The sequence below is a fragment of the Macaca thibetana genome, chromosome 10 (assembly GCF_024542745.1).
Source record: "Macaca thibetana thibetana isolate TM-01 chromosome 10, ASM2454274v1, whole genome shotgun sequence".
Classification (NCBI taxonomy): Eukaryota; Metazoa; Chordata; class Mammalia; order Primates; family Cercopithecidae; genus Macaca; species Macaca thibetana.
The window spans coordinates 58,536,802-58,563,286 of record NC_065587.1 but is presented as its reverse complement, the minus strand read 5'-3'; the positions used below and the strand labels follow the sequence as shown (position 1 = coordinate 58,563,286).

Here is a 26,485-nt window from a genome sequence, read left to right as displayed (position 1 = left end):
AATATGAAATTATAACTATGAGCTATGCGAACAGATAACGCGAGGGGCCTGTCCAGTCTGGGAGATACGGGAGGGTTCAGGAAAAGCTGCCCCCAGGAGGGGACGTTTGAACGCCAGGAGCCGCGCAAAGTCATTTCATGTCATCTCGAAAATCCTGCAAGGCGGCTTTCCCCCCTTGACAAAACAGGAAATGGGATCAAATTGGGGAAGGAATTCACCCAAGATCACACAGCAAGCTGGAAGCAAATCTGGGAGGAGCTAGGTCCGCCCCGTCCCGAAATCCACACTTTTCTGGAGGTGGGGCAGGGGGCGGCACAAGGACTTGGGGCGGGGACTGGTGGGCGGGGCCTGATGTCTGGCCCCGCCCCCGCCTCAGAGGCCAAAGGGCGCCCTGGGCGTGGATCGGAGCCGGGGGGCGGGGTCTTTTCAGGGAGTGGAGCCTGGGCAGATTGGAGCCTGTGGAGGCCGCACTAGGATCGTGGAAGGCGTGGAGCCGTGATCTCACCCTGTCTTAGAGGACCCGGAAGCTCCAAGTGACTGAGGGCCGAAGACACTCACCTGTGGAGCCTGTGCACGCAGGTAGAGGGGCGGCTCTTGAGTCCAGGAGCTCCAGTGGGCAGCTCCTCAGGTAGGGCCCACCTCGGGCCGGGGAAGGGATGACCCTCTCCCCTCCCACCCTGCCCATCTGTCCTGCCATCCGACATTCCTTCCTTCCTGTCCGCGGGCCTGGGTCCACCTCTAGCTATAAGATGGGGACGCAGGAGTGGAGGGGCCGGTCTCATTCCGTCCCTCTCTCCCTGGCCCAGCGGCTGCAGGCTCCCTGGACACCCAAAACGTAGAGTCTGGAGAGGAGACGCCGAAACCTCCCAGGGGAGGCTGGCCCAGCTTTACCCCAGCCTGACTGTGTGACCTTGAGGAGGACAGCCACTTTCTCTGGTACCCAGTGTCCTCAGTTGCAAAACAGTGTCTGGCCCTTGCCTTGCTTTCCCTGAGACTGGGCAGGTCAGATGGTGTAGCTACTGGGAGCTGGGGTGGTGCTTTCTCTCTCCTGGGGTACTAGGAGTGCTTACTCTCCAGCTTGGTCTGGTCCTCGGTGGAGAGCCACACCCGTCATCCACCCAAATCTGGGAGCCCCGAGGGCTGAGAGCTCAGTCCTAGGGCAGCTTGCTCTGGCTTCCCTGTGCTGGAGTTGTAGTCTAGCCTGGAAGGCCTGTGAACATCCCCAAGGTGGGGTGTGAGGCCTGCCTGGAGCGCACATGCTCATTTGGCAAATAGTGGCGCCACCATTGTGCACAGCCTTGAATGCCAAGTTAAGAAGTCCAAACTCCGCTGGGTGCGGTGGCTCACACCTGTAATCCCAGCACTTTGGAGGCTGAGGCGGGTGGATCACGAGGTCAGGAGATCGAGACCATCCTGGCTAACACGGTGAAACCCCGTCTCCGCTAAAAATACAAAAAATTAGCCGGGCGTCGTGGCACGGGCCTGTAGTCCCAGCTACTCGGGAGGCTGAGGCAGGAGAATGGCATGAACCCAGGAGGTGGAGCTTGCAGTGAGCTGAGATTGCGCCACCGCACTCCAGCCTGGGCGACAGGATGAGACTCCATCTCGAAAAAATAAATAAATAAAAGAAGTCCAAACTCTCAACTGCTGGCGGGGACAGTTCATCAGAGTATGACCTGCAGTGCCCACAGGACCAGCTTGCATGAGTGGGGCTGTCGTGCTGCTGCTGCTGATAGGTGTCACATACAGGCTTTTCTTGCATTCCAGGGCTTTACACAAAGTCTCTCATTAGTTATTCACACGCATCTGATGTTATTCCCATTTTGGAGACTGAGACTGAGGGTCAGAGAGATGAAGTCACTTGCCCACGGTCACAGCCAGCAAATGGCAGAGTGGGGATCAGCACCCAGAGAATCTGCTGCATTTTCTCCTAATGTCCTGTGGCAACCCATGATCTGGGCATTTGGTAGTAAAGCCTTGACCTAGGACAGCTGGAGAAAGGAGGGGCTGGGTGAGCAGGAAACTGGGGGAGAAGATTTAGAGGGCTAGGGAGGGAGGGAGGGAGGGGTAGTGACTAGTCCTAAGGGGTATTTGGCTTCCTGGGAAGGTGTGGGGAGTGAAGTGGCTAATTTTAGACTTGTTAGTTTGTGGGTGGAGGGTGATAGAGGGGAACCAAGCAGAGCTCTCCTCTGTCTGGGAAAAGACCAAGGAAGCAGAGCTGGGTCCTGGGAAAAGGGGGTGCCTAAGGGATGGGTGAAGACAGAGGCTGGGCTCACAGGAGGCCCCCAGAATGCTAAGTAGGCAGATGTGGGGGGTGTGGGGGGACTTACAGGAGGCCCCCCAAATGCTGAGCAGGCAGATGTGGGGGACATCCAAATTGGTGAAGTGGGGGGAACAGAGGAGTGAATTCTGGACTCCCATGACATTAGGGCTGAGATGTGTCTAAAAAACGGAGGCCTTGGTTCACAGAAGGGGAAACTGAGGCCAGCCAGTTACTTGCCTGAGAATACTCCAGGGCTGGATCCGAGTAGGACCCTGGTTGCCATCTCTGCTATTCAGCCCTTTCTACTAGATCAGTGGTTCTCAGCTGGGGGCAATTTTGTCCCCCAGGCTTTAAAAATGTCTGGAGACAATTTGGCTGTCACAACCTGGAATTGTGGGGGATGAAGCGCTACTGGCATCTAATGGGCAGAGGCCAGGGATGCTGCTAAATATCCTACAATGCACCCACCCACCCCCGAGCAAAGAATTATCTGGCGCCAAAGGGCAAAGCGCCGAAGCTGACAAACTGCACTAGGGCTTAATAGGGCAGAGAGCTCAGGCTGGGGCTTCCAGCTGGATGGACCTTTGCCCCAACCCCAGCTCTGCCCCTCCCCATGCTTGCTCCTTAATTCCTGGAAGCCTCTGGAGCCCTCTCTGCTTTTCCTGGGCACAGTAGTTTAGAGGTCTACCCACCAAGTGTCTGTCACCACTGTCTCCCCAGACCTATATTCGGAGTTTGGCATTAGGTAGGGAGAAACCAAAGTGGAAATGTCCTATCTAGCACATGGCAGGTGCCTTGCAGATAAACTTGATTTGAGTGACATGTTAGGGGTCCAAGGAGTTTCATTTCATCCCATTTTCTCTTTGGTAATTCTAATTGTGTCTTACGTTTGTGACGCTCTGACATAGACTGAAAGAATCCACTGCTTCATCCGATGTCCCAGGTTGGGCAGGATGTGGCATTATCTGAGAAATGCTGTGGGGGTGGATGTCTTGTTGTTTAGGCTCTTCCAAGAGTAAGCTGTGGACTGGGAACACAAAAGCAGTTCCTTTCAAACACACGAAAGGCCACAGGAATCACCTGGGGATCCTGTTAAAATGCAGATGCTAGGCCAGGTGCAATGGCTCACGCCTGTAGTCCCAGCACTTTGGGAAGCCAAGGTGGGAGGATCACTTGAGTCCAGGAGTTTGAGACCAACATGGGCAACATAGCGAGACCCTGTCTGTACAAAAGAAATTTTAAAATTAGCCAAGTGTGGTGGTACATGCCTGTAGTCCTAGCTACTCAGGAGGCTGAGGCAGGAGGATCACTTGAGCCTGGGAGGTTGAGGCCGCAGTGAGTCATTTTGGTGCCACTGCACACCAGCCTGGGTGACAGAGTGAGACCCTGTTTAAAAAAAAAAAAAAAAAGAAAGAAAGAAAAAAAAAATATGCAGATGCTGAATCAGTAGGGCTGAGTTGGGCATAAGTTTCTGTTTCTAACAAACTCCCAGGTGATGCTGATGCTGATTTTCGTTGCTGGTGCATGGATCACATTTTGAGTGCAGAGCGTTGCAGGGCTGTGCAGAAGTGGCCATGGGCCATGCAGCCAACTGTCGGGTGGTTTGGAAGCATGGAGTGGAAGGAGACCATGCTCTAGAGTCAGGAGAGCCGGATATGAGTCATTACGCCCTCTCTCCCCTCCCTATACCCCTTCTATGGCCTTTCGGCTTCATAGAGCTTGAATAGTTTCCTCATCTATAAAGTCACTTAACCTTGGGTAAGTCACTTAGCTTCTTTGCTAAGTGGTCTTGCATGGCAGGCTGTCCTCCAGGGGTTCTGACCCAGGGTCTGAGAGAAGAAAGTGCCCTGGGGAGGTGGGACAGTCTGGGTCTTGGCAGACAGAGGGGCAGCAGGCCACTGGCCTGGCCAGGAGGGCAGGGGTGATCACCTGAAGCTGCTGGGGCAGGCACTGTGCCAGCTTGGAGGAGGCTGTCATCATAGCCCTGGTTTTTCTCTGAAGCCGCCTCAGCCTCCTGCTTTGGGCTTACCCAGCCCGGCCTGGTGTGGGAAAGCTGGAGAGACCGGTCTGGCTGGGGGAAGGAGCAGCTTCAGTGGGCTGGGGCCAGCCCAAAGCCTGATTGTGGATCTGAGCGCCTAGCCAGCTGAGCCCTGGTCTGAGGAGCTGGGGTTTGGGCTGAAGTTGGGGTCTGAGAACGATAGCCTGGACACCGTTGGAGTCAGGCTGTGCATCGACAGGCTTCCCACCAGGGAAACTGGAAAGGAATTTGTAGTTTGGGGCCTTAAGTCCCCAGCTATAGGGGATACTCTACCTTGAGCATCTGACCCCAGGGATGGGGCTGAACAGAGCCTTGAGTACCTGGGGTGCTCCCACCCCTGGTCCCCCATAAGTCAGCTACAATTGCCCAGCAAGACACCTTCCAACTCACAGGACCAGGAGACAGCAAGACAACTGAGCCCATTTCTCAGATGGAAAAGTGGAGGCTCCTTCCTTCCCGCTTCCTGGGAAAAGAAGAGCACTCATTAGCACAGTCACCCATTATCCAGCAGGGCCCTGGGCCTGCTATCTAATGAGGCTGCCCCCTCTTCCCACCCCTTCCTGTTTTCACAGTTGGACCATCCCAGTGGAACCACACAAACCTGGGTTCAGATCTCAGGTTCCCTCCTTCATAGTTACGAGGCTCTGGGAAGCTCACTCCACCTCTCTGAGCCTCTGCTGGCTCATCTGTAAACAGGAATAATGACACCCGTTCAGCCAGCCCCACAGGGTTGTTGTGAAGATGAAATGAGCCATACCCACGGAACACTGTGGTCATTATCGTTAGTCATGGCATTTAGAAGCACGAGGCAACCGGGTATTGTCTTACCTTGCGCCCTATTTTACAGATGTGGAGATCGGCACTTAGAGAAGGGAGTCGGCTGCCCAAGGGTCCTTTAGCAGGGCAGTAGGCAAGCTGGGGTTAGACCCACATCTACGGGTGCACCTCCCATCGCACGGCTGCTGCCATCTGTGCTGCCATCTGTGTCACTCCAAGGCGTGACACAAATGTAAACTTCGGGGTCTGGGTGGTCAGGCTGCAGGAGCTTCTTGTGGAGGATCTGGAGCAGACCTTTGTGCAAGCCACTGCCCTTCTTTGCCAGCACCAGCCATGAACTACGTCGGGCAGCTGGCAGAGACGGTGTTTGGGACGGTGAAGGAGCTGTACCGGGGCCTGAACCCAGCCACGCTGAGCGGCAGCATTGACGTGCTGGTGGTGAAGCAGGTGGACGGCTCGTTCCGGTGCTCACCCTTCCACGTGCGTTTTGGCAAGCTGGGCGTCCTGCGGTCACGGGAGAAGGTGGTGAGTGCTCAGGCTGGCTGAGGTGGCCACTGCAGGGTGGGCTTTTTTTTTTTTTTTTTTTTTTTTTTTTTTTTTTTTTTTTTTTGAGACGGAGTCTCGCTTTGTGGTCCAGGCTGGAGTGCAGTGGCCGGATCTCAGCTCACTGCAAGCTCTGCCTCCCGGGTTTACGCCATTCTCCTGCCTCAGCCTCCCGAGTAGCTGGGACTACAGGCACCCGCCACCTCGCCCAGCTAGTTTTTTGTATTTTTTAGTAGAGACGGGGTTTCACCGTGTTAGCCAGGATGGTCTCGATCTCCTGACCTCGTGATCTGCCCGTCTCGGCCTCCCAAAGTGCTGGGATTACAGGCTTGAGCCACCGCGCCCGGCCAGGGTGGGCTTTTTAAGCCGGGGCAGTCACTACAGTCCCAGGACAGGACCTGGGGCCTCCCTTAGGTGGGGATCTGTCCTCTGGACAGGCTTCCCTTGGTTTGTACTTTCTTTGAAGGTTTTTGGGTTGATTTGGGGGTTTTGATCTGGGAGGGCTCACAGTTAGTTTCTCATGGAAACAGACGAGTAGGTCTCATCCCAGTGCTGGGGCCGTCAGACCTGGCTCAGCTTACTAAGACCTTACCTGTGTGTTCTTGGTAAGTCACTTCATGTCTCTGAGCCCAGTTACTTCACCTGCACAAATGCATATGATTTTATCCGCCTAATGATGCTGGTGGGACAAGTCAATAGCAACTGATAATACTGTCCCAGGACCAGCTATGCGGCTCAAAGGTTAGTTTCTCTCTCTTCATAAATCCACTTCAGGCTGGGCATTGGTGGTTCACACCTGTAATCCCAGCACTTTGGAAGGCCAAAGCAGGTGGATCACCTGAGGTCAGGAGTTTGAGACCAGCCTGGTCCACATGGTGAAACCCAGTCTCTACTAAAAATACAAAAATTAGCTGGGTGTGGTGGTGGGCTCCTGTAATCCCAGCCACTCGGGAGGCCGAGGCAGGAGAATTGCTTGAATTCGGGAGGCAGAGATTGCGGTGAACCAAAATTATACCATTGCACTCTAGCCCGGGCAACAAGAGCGAAACTCTGTCTCAAAAAATACAATAAATAAATAAAATAAAAATAAATAAATAAATCCATTCCACCTTCACTGGGCTCAGGCAAGCACAGCAGAGATTTTTGTTAGTAGCAAAGCCTAGGGTGTGAATCAAGATTCACACTGAGGTAACTGTGACGTTTCCAGGATCCTAATAGAAAAGTGTAGCCTACAGGAAACAGAATATCTAAGAAGCTAGCAGCTTGGGTTGTACACTCAGCCTTTGTGGGTTCATAGGCTTGCTTGCTGTGAGTCTGCCTCCTGGCGAATTACTTAAACCCTCAAAGCCTCAGTTTCCTTATCTATAAAGTGGAGGTAATGATAGGAGCTACTGCAAGGGGTTGCAAAGATTAAATGAGATAATCTATAGAAGACACTCCACAAAGGGCCAGTACGATGAAATTCCCACCATTGTTCACGCAGCCGATAACCTGGGGGCTGGGGACACAGCGATCACAAGAGAGATCACGTCCCTATTCCGGTGGATGTGAGAGAGGGAAGAACTTGGAAACCAGGCAATACACAAGGAGACCGAGACAGTGACAAGTGCAATGAAGCTCAGACAGTGGGGCAGTATGAGTGAGGGAGAGATGGGTAGGGAGCTCAGCGAAGGCCTCTCTGAGGAAGGGGAGATGCAGCAGAGCCCCCCATCGTCGGGAGCAGCCAGGCACTTGAGGTCCAGGGGGAGGGAGCCCCAGCAAGTACGGTGTTTGGGGTGGCAAAGAGCCACCGGAGGACCAGCCGGGAGACCTGTGGTTGGAAGCATGGGTGTGAGGGCCCATGTGCCTGCCACCGCTCTCCATTTGCAGGTAGACATTGAGATCAATGGGGAGCCCGTGGACTTGCACATGAAGCTCGGCGACAGCGGGGAGGCCTTCTTCGTTCAGGAGCTGGAGAGCGATGAGGTGAGTGCTGCCCTCCTGACAGCACCTGTCCCTCCCAACAGCACCTGCCCCTCCCACCCCTTTCCTGTGCCTCCTCTGGGTGGAGCCTTGGGATTTGTCACCATCCTCGCCCATCCCTGGGAGCACCCCACCAGCGGAGGTCTGAGGCAGGGGTGTCAGTTGGGGCTGGCCTCTGGCACACATGATACGCTGTGGGGGCCCGGAGGAAGGGGCCAGGGTACCAGCTAACTCTACTTACTGGGAAGTTGGGGAAGGTTTCTCAGAAGACTGGACCCCTGAGCTGGGCCCCTGGGGATGAAAAGGAGGCCTTCCCCGGGCAGCTTGGAGAAGAGGCGGGAGCTGAAGAAGGGGGCTGGAAAGTATAACATCTGGCTTGTCTCAGGTCTGGTGCCAGCTCTGTGCAGCTGGAACCTAGAATTGTGTAAGTGGTGGGTGTTCACACAGGGGAGGCAGGGCCCAGCAGAAGCCAACAGAGGAGTTGAAACTGAACTTGAAAAACTTTGAGTCCCTACTGTGTGCCAGACACTGTGCAATAGACTCAGATGACGGGTGACCCCTGCCTTCAAAGAAAGTTACAGACTGGTCTGGGGAGCTAGACACGTAAACAATGGATGATGAACTGTTTGGTCATTGCAGTGAGGGATGTTGGAACTGGGAGAGGGATAGCCAAGGCTCCTTCCTGGAGGAGGGGACATCTGGCTGAATCTTAAAGCAGAAGTAGATGCCTGCTGTCGTAGACTTGGGTAAAAGAGAAGATCAGAGGCTGATGCCAAGATCTCTGCCTGGCCTGCCATGGTGGCAGGTGGCTCTGTTGGGGAGCTCTGAGGCCAGTAGTGGCTATGGGGCCAGGCTGGTGCCTCCACACCTGTTTTCCTGACCCTAAATGAGCTCACTCCAGGACTGGGACCCAGGCAAGGCTCAAGATGACTGTGTGGTGAGGGCAGTCCCACTAGGGTCAGCCCCCAGCTCAGTTCTTGATCTGTTCCACAGGAACACGTGCCTCCCGGCCTGTGCACCTCACCCATCCCTTGGGGGGGTCTGTCTGGCTTCCCCTCAGACTCCCAGGTGGGCAATGCCAGTGAGCCTGAGGGCCTCGTCATGGCAGGCACGGCCTCCATTGGGCGGAGGAAGAGGCGTCGCAGGAGGAAGCCCAAGCAGAAGGAGGATGCAGTGGCAACTGATTCTAGTTCGGAGGAACTGGAGGCAGGTGCTGAGAGTGAGCTGTCCCTGCCGGAAAAGCCGAGGCCAGAGCCCCCAGGGTGTGTAAGGACCAAGGGACTTGAACCCCAGTTTGGGGGTTCAAGTGCTGTTTCCTCTGCTCATGCTGTGTGACTTTGGGCAAGGGCCTTGACCTCTCTGAGCAGTAGCTGCTTCACCTTACCAAGCCCCTGATGTCCAGGCTCTCATGCCTGCCTGGGGCATCCTGCCCGATCAGTGACCATTTCCTTGTGGCCCCTCAGCAGTGTCCAGTTGGAAGAGAAGTCTTCACCGCAGCCCAAAGACATCTACCCCTACTCGGATGGCGAGTGGTCCCCCCAGGCCAGGTGAGAGTCCAAGTGGGCTGCACACCGGGACTCCAGATCACGGTCTGAGGTTTCCATTTGCATTTTTCCTGATGACTAATGACACAGAACCCATTTAATATGTTTACTGGCCATTCATATTTTTCCTTTGTAAAGAGTTCAAGTCTTTTATTGATTTTTTAAATTGCAGTAAAATATACATAACATAAATTTACCATTTTAACTATTTCAAAGTATATACAATTCAGTGGCATTAAGTACATTCATAGTGTTGAATGATCATCACGACTCCCTAGTTCCAGAACATTCCATCCCCCAAATAGAAACCCTATGCCCATTAGGCAATCCAGTTACAACTTTGCCATCTTTTTTTTCCTTCTTTCCCTCCCTCCCTCTCTCCCTCCCTCCTTCCTTTCCTCCCTCCCTCCCTCCCTCCCTCCTTCCTTCCTTCCTTCCTCCCTCCCTCCCTCCCTCCCTCCCTCCCTCCCATTCTTCTTCTTACTGGATTGTCTTCTTATTGTTGATTAGCATAAGTTATTCATATATTTATATACTCTTTGGATCTTTACATATTCCTTATACATTCTGGATTCAACACAGGCATAAATATAGTTTGCACATATTTTTTTCCCTGGCTAGGGTGGGCAGCAGCGGGGATGGGTAGGCAGGCTCAGGGCCTCTGGATATGTCTCCTGCAGCCTCTCAGCAGGTGAGCTAACATCCCCTAAGAGCGACTCGGAGCTGGAGGTGCGGACCCCGGAGCCCAGTCCCCTGAGAGCCGAGTCCCACATGCAGTGGGCCTGGGGGAGGCTGCCTAAGGTGAGTCCCTCTGTATCAACTCCAGGCCCTGCCTTTCAGGGGCTCCGTGGCCCCCTTGGATCAGGGTTGGAGGGACTGAAACTCGGGCCACTGCTCCCAAAGCTTTGTGAGGCGTTGGAGGCAGGCCTTGCCCTGGCCCACATCTTCCTCCATTTGTTCCACTGAAGGTGGCCAGAGCTGAGCGGCCCGAGTCCTCAATGGTCCTTGAAGGCAGAGCTGAGGCAACCTCTCCTCCTCGGGGAGGACCCAGCACTCCCTCTACCTCTGTGGCTGGCAGCGTGGACCCTTCGGGACCCCTAATCCAGCAAACAGAGGCTGGTGCTGACCTTCATCCTGACACAGAGGATCCCACTCTAGTGGGTCCCCCTTTCCACACCCCAGAGACAGAGGAAACCAACACTCAGAGCTCTGGGGACATGGGCCTCCCTCCTGCCTCCAAGTCATGGAGCTGGGCCACTCTGGAGGGTCCAGTTCCCACTGGGCAGCCAGAGAGGGTCTCCAGGGGGAAAGGTGAGTAATGCTGGGACTCTCCCACTGCCTCCCTGGCCTCGCCCTGTCCCCTGGGTGGGTGCTGGTACATTTTGAGCAACTGCTGTGTGCCAGGTGCTATTCTTGGCACCAGCCTCATGAGGCTCACAGTGCAGTGTGGGAGACAGATGCTCTGTGTGTGGAAGGGCGTGCCATGGGCATAGTCATTGGTTGGAATGGGAGCTGTTTAAACCAGGTGGTCAGAGAAGGCCCCTCCGAGAAGGTGATGTCGGAGCTGAGACATGGATAATGAAGATTCAGCCAAGCGAGGAGCAGGGGAAGGAAATTCTAAGCAGAGGAAACAGTATGTGCCGGGGCTGTAGGGCTGGAGAGAAGTTTCATGTCCAGAAACTGAAGGCAGCTGGCATGCCTTGAGCAAGAAGTAGAAGACCGTGGGGATAGGAAGTCGGGGAGATGAGCAGACTCAGATGGCTCCAGCTCACAAGCTCAGGTTTATCTCAGAGCGCTAGGAAAGCACGAGACCTGTGCTGTCCAAATCAGTAGCCATTGGCTATATGTGGCCATTTAAAATCAAATTAGGGCTAGCGTGGTGGCTCATGCCTGTAATCCCAGCACTTTGGGAGGCCGAGGTGTGAAGACTGCTTGAGGAGTTCAAGATAAAGCCTGGGCAATGTAGTGAGAAAAAAAATTTTTTTTTTTTTTAAACTAGCCAGACATGGTGTCATGTGCCTGTAGTCCCAGCTACTGAGGAGGCTGAGGCAAGAGGGTCACCTGAGCCCAGGAGTTTGAGGCTGCAGTGAGCTATGATCACACCACTGCACTCCAGTCTCGGCTCACTGCAAACTCTACCTCCCGGGTTCAAGCAATTCTCCTTCCTCAGCCCCCTGAGTAGCTGGGACTACAGGCATATATCACCACGCACAGCTAATTTTTATTATTTTTAGTAGAGACGGGTTTCACCATGTTGGCCAGGATGGCCTCGATCCCCTGACCTTGTGATCCACCTGCCTCAGCTTCCCAAAGTGCTGGGATTACAGGCGTGAGCCATCACGCCCGGCCTAGAATTCCATTTCTCTGTCACACTGTGATCACATTTTAAGTGTGCTCAATAACCACATGTGACTAGCAGCTAATATATCAGACATGGGACATTTGTATCACTGCAGAAGGTTCTGCTGGGTGGCACTGCCTTAGAGAATTCAAAGTCAGAGGGCACTTACTGCCCACACTGCTAAGCACATGTCAGCTCCACAGACATCCTCTCTTCAACCCTCAGGCTCCCCAAAGAGAAGCCAGCACCTGGGCCCCAGTGACATCTACCTGGACGACTTGCCCTCCCTGGACTCTGAGAATGCAGCGCTTTACTTCCCCCAGAGGTGCCTGGGTTCTGGATGCCAGGGTGTCATGGGTCTGGGCACCTGGGGCCAAGGGTCCAGGCTTTCAAGGGCTATCAAAGGCATGGGAGGAGAGAGGACCCATCTCCCACCCTCCTCGTATTCTTGTCATTGTTGGCCCCTTTGCCCGCAGTGACTCTGGGCTGGGGGCCAGAAGATGGAGTGAACCCAGCAGTCAGAAGTCCCTGAGGGACCCCAACCCTGAACATGAACCTGAACCCACTCTGGACACAGTAGATACAATAGCACTGTCCCTCTGTGGTGGACTGGCTGACAGCCGGGACATCTCCCTAGGTATGTTCGACTATGGCCCAAGCCCTTTCGAGGACTGGTGCTGAGCCCAGAGGATGGCAAGGGCAGGGAAGACCGCGAGGGTGGGGCAGTAGAGGTGGGAGGCTGGGCTTCCCTGCAGCTCTCTGCCCTGTGCAGCCCACACTCCACCAGCAGGGGCTGGACCTTCCCAAGTCCCCATGAAGTAAATGCTTGACACTAAGTTGTGAGTTATCCTGTGAATCCTGGGGTGGGAACAGGTGTAAAACCCACAGGCAGGGAGGAGCACTGCCAGGTTACAGAGCCAACCGACAGGATGTGAACAGCAGAGTGGGGAGCACCAGGGAGCTGGGGCAGCGGGTCACGTGGGATGTGCCAGCCTCACCCGTCACTCTCTGCCTCCGTGCCCAGAGAAATTCAGCCAGCACAGCGTCTCCTACCAGGACCTCACCAAAAACCCCGGACTTTTGGATGACCCAAACCTAGTGGTGAAAATCAATGGGAAGTAAGTCCCAGAGCTGGGGCTGCTGGTGGCCGGAGAGTCATTTCCCTCTCTACAACCCTGCAGCTGCTGATGCCCTATTCTGTCTCTCCAGGCATTATAACTGGGCTGTGGCTGCCCCCATGATCCTCTCCCTGCAAGCCTTCCAGAAAAACTTGCCCAAGGTAATGGTTAGAGCACCATTGCCCCTGCTGGGGAAGGTAGCCATAGCCTCGGGGCAGGGAGACCCTTGGCAAGGAAGTGAAGGGTAAGCAGAGATGGGCCTGGGGGCCAGGGGCTGGCTGGCTGCAAGACGCACTCTGGGAGAGGCAACACAGGTCCCTGAAGCCTTGCCCCACCCTTCCTTGGTTTTCTGGCCATGGCTGAATCCTGTTGTATTTAAAGTGGACTTCAGAGGAGCTCAGGACAAACCAGAGGGGAAGAAAAACCCAACAGATGCTTAAACAAGGACATGTCTTTAGCAGGAGGCCTTTGCATCTGAAATATGGGGAAGCCCTTGGATCTGAAATATGGGGTTTGGGAAATGGAAGTTGCTCCCTTCACCTTGCCTGAAGACTATTCCTCCAGGCTGGGCTGAAGGGTGCTTACTTTCTTTACTTGCACACATTTCTTGAGTACCTACTATGTCCCAGGCCTAGGCTGGGGACAGTCATGAATAAATGAAACAAAATTATCCCTGCTCTTGAAGGAGGACTAGGTTAACCAAAGACTCACCCAGATGAATATAATTCAGTCCTGAGTGCTGGGAAGGACAGGCGTGCAGTGCTAGGAGAGCCTACGGCAAGGTGGTTTGATAAGCAAGTGCCTGCTGGGTAAGAGATTGAAGGATGGATGGGCCTTGAGCTGGACAGGGGTGGGGAACAGCATGTATGATGCCCAGAGTGGGGAAGGAATGATGGTATGCCCAGCCTCTTTACTCTTCCCAGAACCTCTTCCCTGGTCTTCCCAGCCACCTTCCCCTACTCATGGAGGATGGTGCCCTCCTGGGCAGTGCCAGCCTTTGCCGACCTGGACCTGCCCCTCTGGGAGCGATCCAAGGCACCACCCTGACCTGGCGCGGCCTATTGTTCTTGGCTTACCCAAAGAGCATCACTAACAGATGTTGACAGCTGTCACTGCCATTGGGTGACAGCTTCGTCCTCTGGCTGGTACGGGGTCTGAGCTAGGACCCAGAGTCTGTGGGAAGGAAGAGGGTCCCTTCCCTGCTTGGATCTCCTCACCTTACCCAGACAGACCCACTGTTTGAGGCCCCTGAGAGACCCCTGCCCTGCCAGCCTGTTTCCAGTTCAAGGGGGCCCCCTGGCTGTTCCCAGCCCAAACCCACATCCTCCTGACTTGGGTCTGTAGAATGCTGGTGTGTTCCCCAGATGGGCCTTGCCTGGGCTCTCCCTGGGGTTATGTATAATAGCATAGATCTCATCAGCATTTTTTCACAAGGTCAACTTGCCCCAACCAGACAGCGATGGTAACATACAGAAAACGGGGCTGTTCGTGGGATAGGATCACCGACCTTAGGAGATTGCCTGGGGCAGTCTTGGAGGTTGAGGGGAGTACTGGCTAAAGATTGTTCTCCCTGCTACCACTTGGTCTCAACATAGGGAGTACCAGATCTTGAGAAACTCTGAAAGCATTGCCTTTAACTACTCTAGTAGAGGAATGGATCCACAAGATTTGGAGGCCAGGCTGAGGCTGAGCCTAGAGCTAGGGATCGGGGCTGGGGGCAGGAATAGCCCTCCGTCTTTTGAACATAACTCACCTGAGTCATTGCTTGGAATCCCAGGATGGAGGTGAGCATGCTTCCTTGGCCTCCAGATGTTGACAGCACCTTGTTCTAGGGTCGACCCAGACTCTGGGCTCATGGGAGAAGGGTCCCAAGAACAACATAAGGTAGGAGGTTTGTGTGGAGGTAGGAGGTAGGAAACACTGCCATGGTTTTCATCTGCCCACAGAGCACCATGGACAAGCTGGAGAAGGAGAAGATGCCCCGGAAGGGTGGGCGATGGTGGTTTTCCTGGCGACGCAGGGACTTCCTGGCCGAGGAGGTGGGTGGTCATGGTCGAGGGGCAGGGCCAGGGCTGGCACAGGCAGGAGGTGGGATTCACTAATGGATGTTCTTTCCACAGCGCAGTGCCCAGAGGGAGAAGACTGCAGCCAAGGAGCAGCAGGGGTGCGTGAGACCCCTTATCCGGGGCTCTGCAGTGGGAGCCTGGGAAAGATGGCCCTGGGTCGGGGGGTGGCAGGGAGGAGCCAGTACCCTGTCTCCAGCCGTGGGTTCTTTATTTGTCATTCCCCAAGCACCAAGCACCTTTTTTTTTTGGTTGGTTGGTTGGTTGGTTGGTTTTTGAGACAGAGTCTGGCTCTGTCACCCAGGCTGGAGTGCAGTGGTGCAATCCTGGCTCACTGCAACCTCCACCTCCCAGGTTCAAGCGATTCTCGGCTTCAGCCTCCTGAGTAGCTAGACTACAGGCGTGAGCCACCACGCCTGGCTAATTTTTTGTATTTTTAGTGAGACGGGGTTTCACCCTGTTGGTCAGGCTGGTCTTGAACTCCTGACCTCAGGTGATCCGCCCACCTTGGTCTCCCAAAGTGCTGGGATAACAGGCGTGAGCCACCGCAAGCACTTCTATACCTTTTCTTTTTCCTGAGAAATGGCCCCATTTTACAGATGGGAAAAATGAGGCCTGGAGATACATTTCCTGGCCACAACCAGGAAATGGCAGAGCTGGCACAGGTCCTCAGGCTCCTGCCCCAGACAAGGGGATCCCTATTAAGGAGGGGCAGGGCCTCTTCCAGCCCAAAGAAGCCAGCTGACTTTGTTTCCTTTTTCCACATCTGAAGTGACCCAGCTGCCTAAGGCTGGGTGGAGAGTAGCTAAGGATGGCCTGACTGAAACCAAAGCAGGTGAGGTTGGGGATAAGCCCGGAGATACACGTTAGGTATTCAGGTAAATATCTCCAAGGCAGGCACTGAGAGCTGGCAGCCCTGGGTCTCGGCCCCCTCTGCTGTTGCTTGGCTGGGTGGAGACTGCCAGCCTACACCCCTGTGTCTGCCACCACTGCAAATGGGTTGTACCTAGAGAGAGGGATCACTGATAGCCTGGACAGGCCCTGGCATGGCGGGGACAGGCCCAGGCTCCTCTTGGCATCTCCTGGGAGTGAAGGCCCTTTGGCTGGAGGAGATGGCCTGAGAGCCAGTGCGGTCCACAGGGAGAAGACAGATGTCCTGAGCAGTGATGACGACGCCCCAGACAGCCCTGTGATCCTCGAGATCCCCTCCTTGCCACCCTCCACTCCACCCTCCACTCCCACCTACAAGAAGTCCCTCCGCCTTTCCTCCGATCAGATTGTAAGTGTGGGTTGTCTGTGTGGAGGTTGGGGAGGGGCTGAGCTAATTCTGTCTGAGAGTCCCTCAGGACCCGGCTGAGAAATGGCTCCAGGGAGCCACACGTTCACCAAAGGCCAGAATCTATCCCCTTGGGAGCCTCCCTGATAGCCTCCACTCGAATACCTCCAAGGGCAGGCGCTCACTTCTTCACATGCCAGCCCATTTGTCTGTCAGACACTGGGAAAGCTCTCTCTTAGGTCCTCCTGAGATATCAACCTGTGGTGAGCCAGCAGGCTCTGGGTCAGCCCTTGGAAGCAACACTGAAAAGAATCAAATGCTGATGACAGTCCCTCAGATTCTGGCAACTCTTGGCCCCAAGTCATATCTTCTCTAAGCTCAGTAACTGGTGGCTCCTGGAATAAGAATATATTTTCTTCATGGATGTGGCTCCATGGTCAGAGAGGTGTCCAGGAGGAGCTTACCAGCCAGTACAAAGCAGCTGCCATCTGTCTGGTACCCTGGAGCTCACACTCAACTCAGGGCTTTGGTGGGGAACGGCCCTGATCCTTCTCTATGGACCAAGTACAGGGTTACACCTCTTCTTAGGGCAATGTTGACTCAGGTATCCTGGCCCCAGGGAGGGGCTTCCTATGGAGATCCCCACAGGACCCCCATCTATGGAGGGGGGTGTCTCCCTGCCAACAGCAGCCCCAGCCTTGGGCCTGGGAATCCTGGGCAGGGAGTCATGGATGTGGCTTTGTCTGTGAGTTACATTTCAAAGGGGAGTGAATGGACGCTAGGGCTCCTGTGGCCTGCACTGGACAGAGCCCTGATCAGCATGGCCACCCTCTGCCCACATGGATGTGTGTCTGTGCGTGGCTATCTCTGATGAATTCAAGAAGGGTCTCTGAGCTGGGAGGAAGAGGAGAATGAGAGGCCCGAGGGGATTGGAGACTATGGCAGAAGGGGAGAGGTAGGCAGTGCCTGGCTGTCGTTGATCACCACACCCCCCTTTGGCCTCAGCGGCGCCTGAACCTGCAAGAAGGTGCCAATGATGTGGTGTTCAGTGTGACCACTCAGTACCAGGGCACCTGCCGCTGCAAGGCCACCATCTACCTGTGGAAATGGGATGACAAGGTGGTCATCTCTGACATCGACGGCACCATCACCAAGTGAGGCTCAGCTGGCTGTGGGAAGGGGAGGGAGAGAGGGGTTACAGACTCGCCTCCCTCTGTGCTGGGTGTGGTGGGGACAGTGAGAGGAGCCCTCCCTTCCTGGTGGGGCATCCTGGGGCTGGAGCTGGGCCACATGGAGCTGCCTTGGAGTGACCCTTCTTCTCTGGCTGTAGGTCGGACGCTCTGGGTCATATCCTGCCCCAGCTGGGGAAAGACTGGACACACCAGGGCATCACCAGTCTCTATCACAAAATCCACCTGTGAGTGCCTGGGCTGGGGCTGGGGCTGGGGCTGAGGCAAGGCCCCTAGCTCTAGAGAGGGAGTGACAGGACAGGACATCTTGGGGACCAGCAGGGACCACAAGGGAGGCCACCAGGGCAGGTGCCTCGGGTGCTGAGACCTCTCTATTGGCCCGCAGTTCTGTGAAAGGCTCATCCCCTGGGGCTGTGTTCTAGGATCAGGGCCACCTACTGGCCTGAGGCCGGAGGGGAGGCCCTCTCCATCCTGGTCCACCCAGGCCTCAGGACTCTGCACCATCCAGCTGAGTCCACTGCTGAGGCCTGGCCGTTCTCCCCAAGTCCTCTCCCTGCATAGGTTGGAACATCAGAGCCCCACAGTTGGGCTGGGCAGGCTGAAGCCAAGGAAACAGATGGGGGCTGGCTGGTCTCTGATGGCTCTATGCCACCCTGTTCCCCACTCTCAGAAATGGGTACAAGTTCCTGTACTGCTCGGCGCGGGCCATTGGCATGGCAGACCTCACCAAGGGGTACCTGCAGTGGGTGAGCGAGGGGGGCTGTAGCCTCCCCACGGGCCCCATCCTTCTGTCTCCCAGCAGCCTCTTCTCTGCCCTCCACAGGTAACCACCCCCACACGTACAAGCCCATGGTCCCCGGGTGGGGAGAGGCAGGCCCACTGCCAGGCCAGCCTTAGCAGGCTGGCATTAAGCTCTCAGGTGGCAAGGAGGGTGGGGTCAGACCCCCCATCCCCTGAGCCTGCCATCCCCTCTGGCTTCTTCCCTACTTTGGCCCCCTTCCCTGCCGTGGTTCTGGCCACCCCAGAGAGGTGATTGAGAAGAAACCAGAGGTGTTCAAGGTCGCCTGCCTGAGTGACATCCAGCAGCTGTTTCTGCCCCATGGACAGCCCTTCTATGCTGCCTTTGGGAACAGGCCCAATGTGAGTGTGTCCCCTCCCCTCTGCCAAGCCATCTCTCCCCAGCTGCCTGCAGGCCTCCGTTCCATGGGCCCCTCTGTCTCCCACAGGATGTCTTTGCCTACCGGCAGGTGGGCCTACCTGAGTCACGCATCTTCACAGTCAACCCCCAGGGAGAGCTCATCCAGGAGCTCATGAAGAACCACAAGTCCACGTGAGGCCAAACCCTGCCACGTGTTCCCCATGCCCTGCCACGTCCCCCTGCCCCGGCTTCTTCCTGGGCCCCAATTTCACCTCTCACCAGGGATTCTGTCCCTTCCTCTGGGCTCCCATGGCCGAGGCCGTGGTTTGGTGGCAGCTCAGGCTCAGTGCTGGCCCCCTTCTGCCTGTAGGTATGAGCGGCTTGGTGAGGTGGTCGAGCTCCTCTTCCCACCTGTGGCCCGTGGCCCCAGCACAGACCTGGCCAACCCTGAATACAGTAACTTCTGCTACTGGCGGGAGCCACTGCCCACTGTGGACCTTGATACCCTGGACTGAACCTGCCCTGGCTTCTCCTCCCTGGCCCAGCCCAGAACTGACTAGGTGTACCGGGGTATAGGAGGGTGGGAGCTGGAGTGCCACGGGGCAAACCCACTGAAGGGGAAGAAGGGGGCTGCAGGTTGGTTGGAGCTAGAGAGACTCCCCCATCTTCCCCGTCCTGTTTTTGCCAGCTAAGCTGCAGATGCTCCAGGCGTCAGTGTGGCACTGGCCTGGGGCAATGAGTTTGTCATCTGGGCCCTTGCAGGGTTCTGTTTTTTTTTTTTTTTCCTGAGACAGGGTCTTGCTCTGTTGCCCAGGCTGGAGTGCAGTGGCATGATCTTGGCTCACTGCAACTTCCGCCTCCCAGGTTCAAGCCATTCACCTGCCTCAGCCTCCCAAGTAGCTGGGAATACAGGCATGTACCACCACGCCTGGCTAATTTTTGTGATCTTAGCAGAGATGGGTTTTTACCATGTTGGCCAGGCTGGTCTCGAACTCCTGACCTCAAGTGATCTGCCCACCTCGGCCTCCCAAAGTGCTGGAATTACAGGCATGAGCTACCACGCCTGGCCTCCTTGCAGGGTTCTCTATGCCCTTGATATCTCTCTCCCTGTCAATCTGGGACCTTGCTGTAACTCTTGATAGGACAGGGAGAAGAGGGAGGCCCCTCTGAGGCTCGAGGCATCAGTGAAGGGTTGGTGGCAGCAGTGGGAGTGTGGTGCAGCCTCTGGAAGGACGTAGTGTTCTCCCCGTACCTTATCTGGGAGCCAGGACTGTACCCTCTGAAGCCAGACATCACTGCCAACACATCCCCCTTGCTGGTGCCCTGGCATCTCAGCACACGATACACACCCACACCTGCAGGCTGAAAGAGTGTGGCTCCGGCTTGGCCTGCTCCCCGTCCGGCTGCTGCCACTGCCTCTCTCCAGACCTCCCTTAAAGACAGTCCCAAACTCAGCCGGGGCAGGTGGGCGTTGGCTTGACAGTCCTCCCCCAGTCTCTGCTGGCCAGCTTGGTGCTCACAGCTGCTCGGTAAGCTCTTGCCTAAGGAGCTGTAGGAAGCAGGGATGATGCCCCAGCAACCTCTCCTCCCACTGTCTTTGGTGAAGAAAGTAGCTTTAGACTGGCTAAAAGCTTTAATCCAGAGCTGCCCTACTCCGATAGTACCAGAGTGGAGGGCAGAATACCAAATGTCCAGGAACAAAAGGCAGGGCTGTGGGGACCTGAAGAGCAGCACAGCGGGGCCCGTGCTGCTGTGGGGGAAACTGAGGCTGGGAGCCTCAGCAGAGATGGGTGTCAGAGTCTCTGGGAACTGCATAGGCCTGAGGAACATGCGTTTTCAAGTTGTCCATTGATGGTTTCGTACCTGAATTTCTCACTTTTTGTGAACATCCTGGGAGGGTGGCGGTTTTGCAGGGGTGTTAAAAGCAAGGCCTGGAGCGCCTTTCCTCCGGCTGGGGGCTCCTTCTCAGGGCCTGGCCCCATTCAGGCCACTTTCTAGAGAAATGCCCTGACCTCGCAGGAAGGATTTCCCCACCCCCGAGTGGAAGGAAGAGGACAGTGCGGGCACCAGAGAGCCCTGGAAACATTTTAGGGGAAGGAAAGGAAAAGGATAAATTTGGGGTGGGGGGTCTCTAAACAGATTGCCTGCATTTCGTTCTTTCCTGGGGTTCTACAGCTGCCTAAGCCCTCACCTTGGGGGAGGATCAAAGGGAATAAAGAGAACTCTTGTCTGAGACTCTTGTCTGAGTCTTTGTGCTTCTCTTCTGTCCTGAAGGACATGTGAGGAGCCAGAAACATCTGGCAGCCTCTGGTCCTTAGTTCAGATACAGCATCCATGAAGCTGCCAGGTGTGAGGACAGTTCCAGTGGGCATCACCTTCCTGCACAAACCTAGTCCTGATGGCTGCGGGGAGAAGCTGAGGGGACAAGGAACAGAAGCCACCAAAGGCTGTGGACTATTGCTTGTGGGCACAGGGCAATGTGGACAGGCCACTGGCTGTGGGCCTGTAGGTCTTTGCACAGTTGCTGACACTGGTGCTGACTGCCTGCAGGGTCCTCTCAACGCCTTACATATGAGCATTGATCGAGGCCAGTTGGCCACAGCAGCTGCCCCTGCCAGCCACGCTCAGGCCCTGCAGCTGGCTGCCCAGATATGGATTTGCAGACAGTGGAATCTCTCAAGTCCACCCTGGCCTTCAAGCACGACATCCTTGCCTTGACCGCTGTCCGGAACTGTCCAGTTTGTGCAGCACTGTGCATGGGTTTTGGTGGCTGGGATAGCCATATGGAGCTAGACCAAGACCATTCCCTCGGTGGCCTCTTTAGTGCCATCTGGGCTAGCCAGGGAAGGCTGGAAGGCGCTGCTGGATAAGGCTGGGCTCTGGGGTGATGTTCCCCGAGTTGGTGGGATCTAGGGGTTGGATCCTGGCCAGCCTGTCTAGTTGGCTTTCCCTGGCCGTGCCTGCTCAGCCAGCTGGGCCTGGCAGTCCAGTAGGTCGTCGCGGAGGCGGGCAATGTCCTGTGTGTGCTGGGCCAGCGTACGATTCAGTTGGTCCACATGGCTCCACAGGCCCTCTCTGGACCTCAGTGGCTCAGTGGACAAGCTGTCCAGGCCCGCAGCCAGCAGGCCCAGCCTCCTGCACGCACCCTCCACTTGTGCCACCCGCTGGTCAAAGTGTCCCACTGTGTGCTGAAGTTTCTGGGCTGTGTCCTGGCAGTGGCTCAGCCCACTGGCCACCTTGGCCACACCAGCCTTGAGTTGCTCCAGCTCCCCCCGCAGGTTCAGGACCTGCCTGTGGCCAGCCTGAAGCCTGGAGACTTGGCTGCTGACCTGCTCCTGGATGGCGTGGACTTCGGCTTCCACCTTGCGTTCCCGCTCATCCAGGGACGTGTTGGCAGCCAAGAAGGCATCAGAGTACTGGCTGACAGAGTCACTGAGGCCTGTGAGCGACTTGCTCACTGAGTTCAGATTGACCTTGAGCAGAGTGATCTCACCTTGGAGTGAGCTGCCCGTCCCTTCTGCCAGCTGTCCCTGGACCTCGGCCACAGTGCCATTGAGCTGCTGGAGCAGTGCTGCGTGGCTGGCCACCTGGCGTAGGAGGGCCTCACTCCGGCTCTGCCAGGCCTTCACCTCTGCCACGAGGTTGTCCAGGATGGCTGAGGTGGTGCTCGGGGTGCATGAAGTCTCCAGTGAAACCAACCGTTGCTCCAGCACGGCCAGCTCTGTCTGCACGAGGGGTCGAGCTGACCTGCCTGGAGGGGCGCTGTCACGGCTTAGCTCCCCAGCCAATGTCACTAGGCGCTCCTCGAGGCTCTGCACGCGCTCTTCCAGCATAGTCCCAGAGCCACCTGCTCCCCACCCCCCCATCTCCAACCTCAGACAGCATCCCCTTGCTCCACCCTCTGTCCCATTGAGCATCTCCAGACCCTCAAGCAGCCCGTCCACACCTCCCTCGAGCATGGCAGCAGACAGCCTCGTAAGCTCATCCCTGGCTGGGGCACCGGGGCCCCTTTGGGTCTCGGTGACTGCCTGCAGGGTCCTCTCAAGGCCATCCATACGGGCATTGATCAAGGCTAGTTGGCCACAGCAGCTGCCCCTGCCAGCCACATTCAGGCCCTGCAGCTGGCTGCCCAGCTGTGACAGCTCCTGGCGCAGGGCTAGCTCCCGGCCATCGAGGCTCTGGTGCAGCCTCCGGCTGGCGGCCTGACCCTCCTCACATTGCCGCCGCACCTCCTGCACTCGCAGGTCGCACTCACTCTGGACGCCTTGCAGCTTCTGCTCGAAGCCATCCAGCAGGCTCCCCCAGAGTCGGTGCAGCCGTCGGTCCACATACTCCTCCAGCAGGGCCAGGGAGGTGAGGGGGGATGGTGGGGCTTCCCGCAGCCGCTGCAGGTGGGCCTCATGGCCGAGTGCCAGCCCATGCACTTTGTCTAGAAGCTGCACCTTGGTCCGAAGAGTGTTGCTCACCTCTGTCACCTTGCTTAGGATCTCGTCCAAGGGAGGTGTTAGCGGCCCTCTGGCTCTGTCTCCTGGGTCCACAAGCCCCTCAGGGATGACCCCAAAGCCCACAGGGGCAGCAGGAGCCCGGGGGCCACCAGTCATCCTATTGGGGTCCTCGTGGCTGGCCACCAGGCCACTGAGGGTACCATATGTTTGGGCCAGGCGCTGGACATCACCCTCCAGGCGTTCCAGCCGCTCACCAAACAGCCCTGGGCCTTTCCTTCCTGGGAAAGAGGAGAAGAGAGCCCCAGGGGGCATCACTGGCCTCACGCTCTCAGCTTGTCACACTGCCAGGCCACCCAAGAGACTTTCTGTTCTAAGCCTACCTTCTCACTCAGCATAATTCCCTCAGCTTTATGGTGGGGTGAAGGTGGGGCTTGGAGGTTCCTCCTCCCCATCCATGCCGGAGCTCAGCTAGCCTGGGATCAGTCCCCTCCCTGCCCCTGCCACTGAGCCCAAGAAACCCAGTCACCTTGGAGGGTTTCCTTGGGCAGACTCACCGTGAGGACTGGGGACTGCTCTGCTGTAGGAAGGGGGCCTGGGACCTGGGCCCAGCTGCCCCGAAGGAATCTGAGGCTCAGGCTCCAGCTGGGGTGGGGCAGCCCCATGGTCCGTGAGGTGCTCAGGGCAGCGTTCCCCAGTGAAGCCAGGACAGCAACGCCAGGCGAGTTCTGTCACTGTCTTGTAGCCAAGTTTGTATTTGGGTCTGAGTACTGTGCGGTACCTGGGCCAGGGAGAGCAAGACAGCAGGATCCTGCACCTGAGGGCTGTGCTCCTCCCCCTAGCTGGCACTCAGGGCCACCCTCAGACACTTGCATAAGGCTGTGTGTCTCCCCACCCCCATGCCACCCCCAGGGTTTTACTTTTTCTGTGCTTAAGGTGACAGGGGTGGGGTAAGGGCAGGACTTCCTGGAGCTCACAGTCATGTTAGGGAAGGATGCAGGTAGAAGTCCCACCCATCCTGGTAGCTTGGAGAGAAGCAGGAATTTCGCCCCATCACTTCCCAAGACCACTTGGACCCCTTCTAGCTCATGCTGCCATGAGAAATTCCACTCAGGCTGCAGTGGCACCTGGGAGAACTCAGACACAGCCGCAGCCCTCCCTGTGGGCAGGGAGGGGCACTGCCCTGGAACTGGTGCTGGCAGTCCCCTCACTGCCCTGGGGCCACTCTTGGCTCCCACCTGCTCCCCTTAGTTCTTTCCACTCCTCTGTAGCTTGCTCCGGGACCTTGGCTCTGGTCAGAGAGGCTGGTGGATGGGCACCTCTGATTGTGAGCAGGGAAGGGAAGGTCTGGGGTGCAGGCAGGCTCACAAGGGTCCATGCCCTCACCTGTTCAGCCACATACCTGTTTACCCACTGAGACACCGGATAACAGGTTTGTTTCCACACACACATGTGAACCTCTCCAAGTACAGACCTGTGCATCCCACGTGCATGCAGTCCCACAGGTCCTCACGTGCAGCCCTGCTGCTCCGGCTTCCTCTCCCTGCCCCATGGCCTGCCTCCTTGTGGTCACCACGGTCCTCCCTGGGCCTGCTAGGCCCCCCTGTGGCATCACCCATTGCCTAAGGGTGGGTGCTCCCTCCTCTCCCCTCACCTTCTGCTTCTGTCACTTCCTCCTAGCCTTGTGCTGCCTCTGCCCCCAGAACCCTCCCCTTGTCCCTCTGTGGTTCCTGGGCTCCAGCCCAAGCCTGCCACTGTCTGTGCAGGTGATACTCTGCTGCAAGCCCAAATCCCTGGGATCCTCCCTGGCACCCTCTTTTCTGGGGCCGCCTTCTACTCTGGCCTGTATGGGGGCTCAGGTGGGCTCTCTGGAGTCCAAGAAGCCCTTCTGGAATTAGCAGCTGCTCTCGGCTGAAGGCAGGACTGGCGCTTGTGCCAGGGGATTCCAAGGGTGTAGGTGAGGAGCGCACTTACGTGACTGTCCCCGGGCACTTGGGCCCCCATCCACACTGCCGGTATTCAGCCTTTACGTAGCTCTCCGCTCCCTCCTGTAGGATGCAGGTCACATTCCTGTGCACCACATAGGCACAGAGGGCCCTACAGGAGAAAATGGTACCCCTGGAATATCTGGCTGAGCGAGGCCCACGGAGGCTCCTACCCTCCCACCTCCGTCTGTGGGCCTCAGCAGGGCTCCAGACCCCATGTCTCTTCTGTCAGTTCTCTGTGTCCCTGGAAGCCAACGCCCTTGGTCTGGGGTCCAGCCCCACTGCTGTTCTCTGATTCCAGCCTCCCTGATGGGTGGCCCCTGGGCTAAGCACTATTTGGAACCAGGAGTCTGATGTGGCTGCCCCTCCCTGCATGGGGAGGAAGCCAGCCCGGATTCTCCCTCAAGTGCCCTGCCACACCCCCATCCTTCGCTGATTCCAAACTCCTTATCTTGGCATTCAAGGCTCCTGAGTCCCCACTCGGTGACTCCTTTGAGAGCACCATGTCTTGTCCTTCCTCCCCTGCCTGGCTTCCAGAGAAATCCACCTCTCCTTGTAGTTTTGCAGCCCTTGCCTTTGGTCCTGTTCCCTCACCCTCAGAGCAGTTATTGTACCTCCTCCTCTAGGAGGTTCGCTCTGATGTACCCAGGCCCACTGAGTGTCTGTACTCTTCCTCCTACAACAGCGCTCAAATTCAGCTAGAATTCAAGTTCAGCCAGCACCCCAGGCAGAGCCTCCAGCCCACTTAACTGAGGCCAGTTTGCAAGCCACTGCCCACGAAACACCAGAAAGCTGAGGCGGGGGCAGCAGGCTCTTTGATGAGCCACAAGGGCTGAGGAGGTGGCTGCCTGGCATAAGCCGACCACTGTGGACGGCTATGCCACAGCACGGGCCCGGAGCCAGGAGCCCGCACTGGCTCTGCAGCCAGGCCACGCTGGGGCTCCCATGCGGTTGCTGGGGCCAGGCTGACTGCGAGGGGGGAGCGGCCGCCCCGATGCGCAGCTCCATCTCCTACCTGGCGGGGCAGGGGAGAAAGGGGAGGCCCGGGGCGGGGGAGCCCCGCGTGCTTAGAGCGCGGACCGCCCTTCCTCCTCTCGCTCCACCTGGTCCGCTCGCCCGGAGTCTGCACACAGCGCAGCTGGAAAATGTTACTTCGCTGGAAAGGTTTCCGCGGGCACTGCCAGGATCCCAAGCCGCCGCGCCAGGCCCCCTCGGTTCCTTTTTCCGCGCCAGCCCCGCAACCTCCCGGAGCGTGGGGCGCCCGCCTGAGCAGGGGCTCTGCCCCGGGCGCCACCGCCTCCATGCAGCGGCCTCGGGGGGCCGGTGGCCTCGACGCCCCCCGCGGGTGCGGGCAGGTGGGAGCGGCGGCGCGCGCGGGCCCATTCCTCCCTCTTCCCGCCCGCCGCCCGCCCGCGCTTACTTGTGCGGCCCCGGGCGCAGCCGCGGGCGCCATCCCGTCGTGTAGAGACTGTAGCGGGAGGCACCGGGTGGCGCGGGCCGCGCCAGGAGCGGGGTGCCCTTGGCCTGCGCCCCCGAGAGCAGCGCCGCGACGGCGCACAGCCAGACGGGCAGGCGGCGGCGGCCCATCGCGGTCCCCGCGCCTCTGCCCGGCCCCGCGCGGTGCCCCCCGCCGGGTGTCCGCCCGCAGCGCAGCGCCGCCCTCGCCGCTGGTCGGCCCGGGTCCCGCCCCGAGGGTCCCGTGGTCCCCTTCGACCCCCGAGCTCGCTGGCCCGGCCGCCTGGCGCTTCGCAGTGGCTGCGTCCCGCGGAGTGGCCGGCGCTGCTCGCGGCTGGGGCCGCGGAGGG

At 57.3% G+C, this 26,485-nt stretch overlaps 2 protein-coding genes across 5 annotated transcripts; one reads left to right on the top strand and one right to left on the bottom strand.

Annotated features, from left to right (window-relative positions):
• The first annotated feature begins 445 nt into the window (after window positions 1–445).
• Window positions 446–20,486, top strand: LPIN3 (lipin 3). Of its 4 annotated transcripts, none has more exons than XM_050806646.1 (20): window positions 446–628; window positions 5,404–5,603; window positions 7,491–7,586; window positions 8,577–8,845; window positions 9,050–9,130; window positions 9,808–9,928; window positions 10,096–10,438; window positions 11,694–11,793; window positions 11,945–12,105; window positions 12,493–12,586; window positions 12,678–12,747; window positions 14,533–14,625; window positions 14,707–14,750; window positions 15,790–15,928; window positions 16,931–17,079; window positions 17,256–17,342; window positions 17,786–17,938; window positions 18,141–18,255; window positions 18,342–18,445; window positions 18,624–20,486. In XM_050806646.1, the coding sequence occupies exons 2-20, from the start codon at window positions 5,412–5,414 to the stop codon at window positions 18,766–18,768; spliced, it is 2,556 nt and encodes an 851-aa protein (XP_050662603.1). In that variant the 5' UTR covers window positions 446–628; window positions 5,404–5,411; the 3' UTR covers window positions 18,769–20,486. The 4 variants fall into 4 exon arrangements, with proteins under 4 accessions (XP_050662603.1, XP_050662602.1, XP_050662604.1 ...); XM_050806645.1 differs by having other exon boundaries at window positions 9,047–9,130; XM_050806647.1 differs by lacking the exon at window positions 5,404–5,603 and having other exon boundaries at window positions 9,047–9,130.
• On the bottom strand, window positions 19,872–26,485 carry EMILIN3 (elastin microfibril interfacer 3). Its single transcript, XM_050806650.1, has 4 exons — window positions 26,101–26,485; window positions 24,670–24,792; window positions 23,253–23,476; window positions 19,872–22,976 (listed from the first exon to the last, which is right to left on the bottom strand). The coding sequence occupies exons 1-4, from the start codon at window positions 26,265–26,267 to the stop codon at window positions 21,190–21,192; spliced, it is 2,301 nt and encodes a 766-aa protein (XP_050662607.1). The 5' UTR covers window positions 26,268–26,485; the 3' UTR covers window positions 19,872–21,189.

What these genes read in the sequence shown, in the direction of transcription:
- LPIN3 (XM_050806645.1), top strand. Translation starts at nt 5,412, where the DNA reads ATGAACTACGTCGGGCAGCTGGCAGAGACGGTGTTTGGGACGGTGAAG. An exon ending in GCCTTTCCTCCGATCAGATT is followed by an intron (nt 15,929 to 16,930) that starts GTAAGTGTGGGT and finishes CTTTGGCCTCAG; the next exon opens with CGGCGCCTGAACCTGCAAGA. An exon ending in ATGAAGAACCACAAGTCCAC is followed by an intron (nt 18,446 to 18,623) that starts GTGAGGCCAAAC and finishes TTCTGCCTGTAG; the next exon opens with GTATGAGCGGCTTGGTGAGG.
- EMILIN3 (XM_050806650.1), bottom strand. Translation starts at nt 26,267, where the DNA reads ATGGGCCGCCGCCGCCTGCCCGTCTGGCTGTGCGCCGTCGCGGCGCTG. An exon ending in AAGTGCCCGGGGACAGTCAC is followed by an intron (nt 23,477 to 24,669) that starts GTAAGTGCGCTC and finishes TCCCTGGCCCAG; the next exon opens with GTACCGCACAGTACTCAGAC. An exon ending in AGCAGTCCCCAGTCCTCACG is followed by an intron (nt 22,977 to 23,252) that starts GTGAGTCTGCCC and finishes CCTCTTTCCCAG; the next exon opens with GAAGGAAAGGCCCAGGGCTG.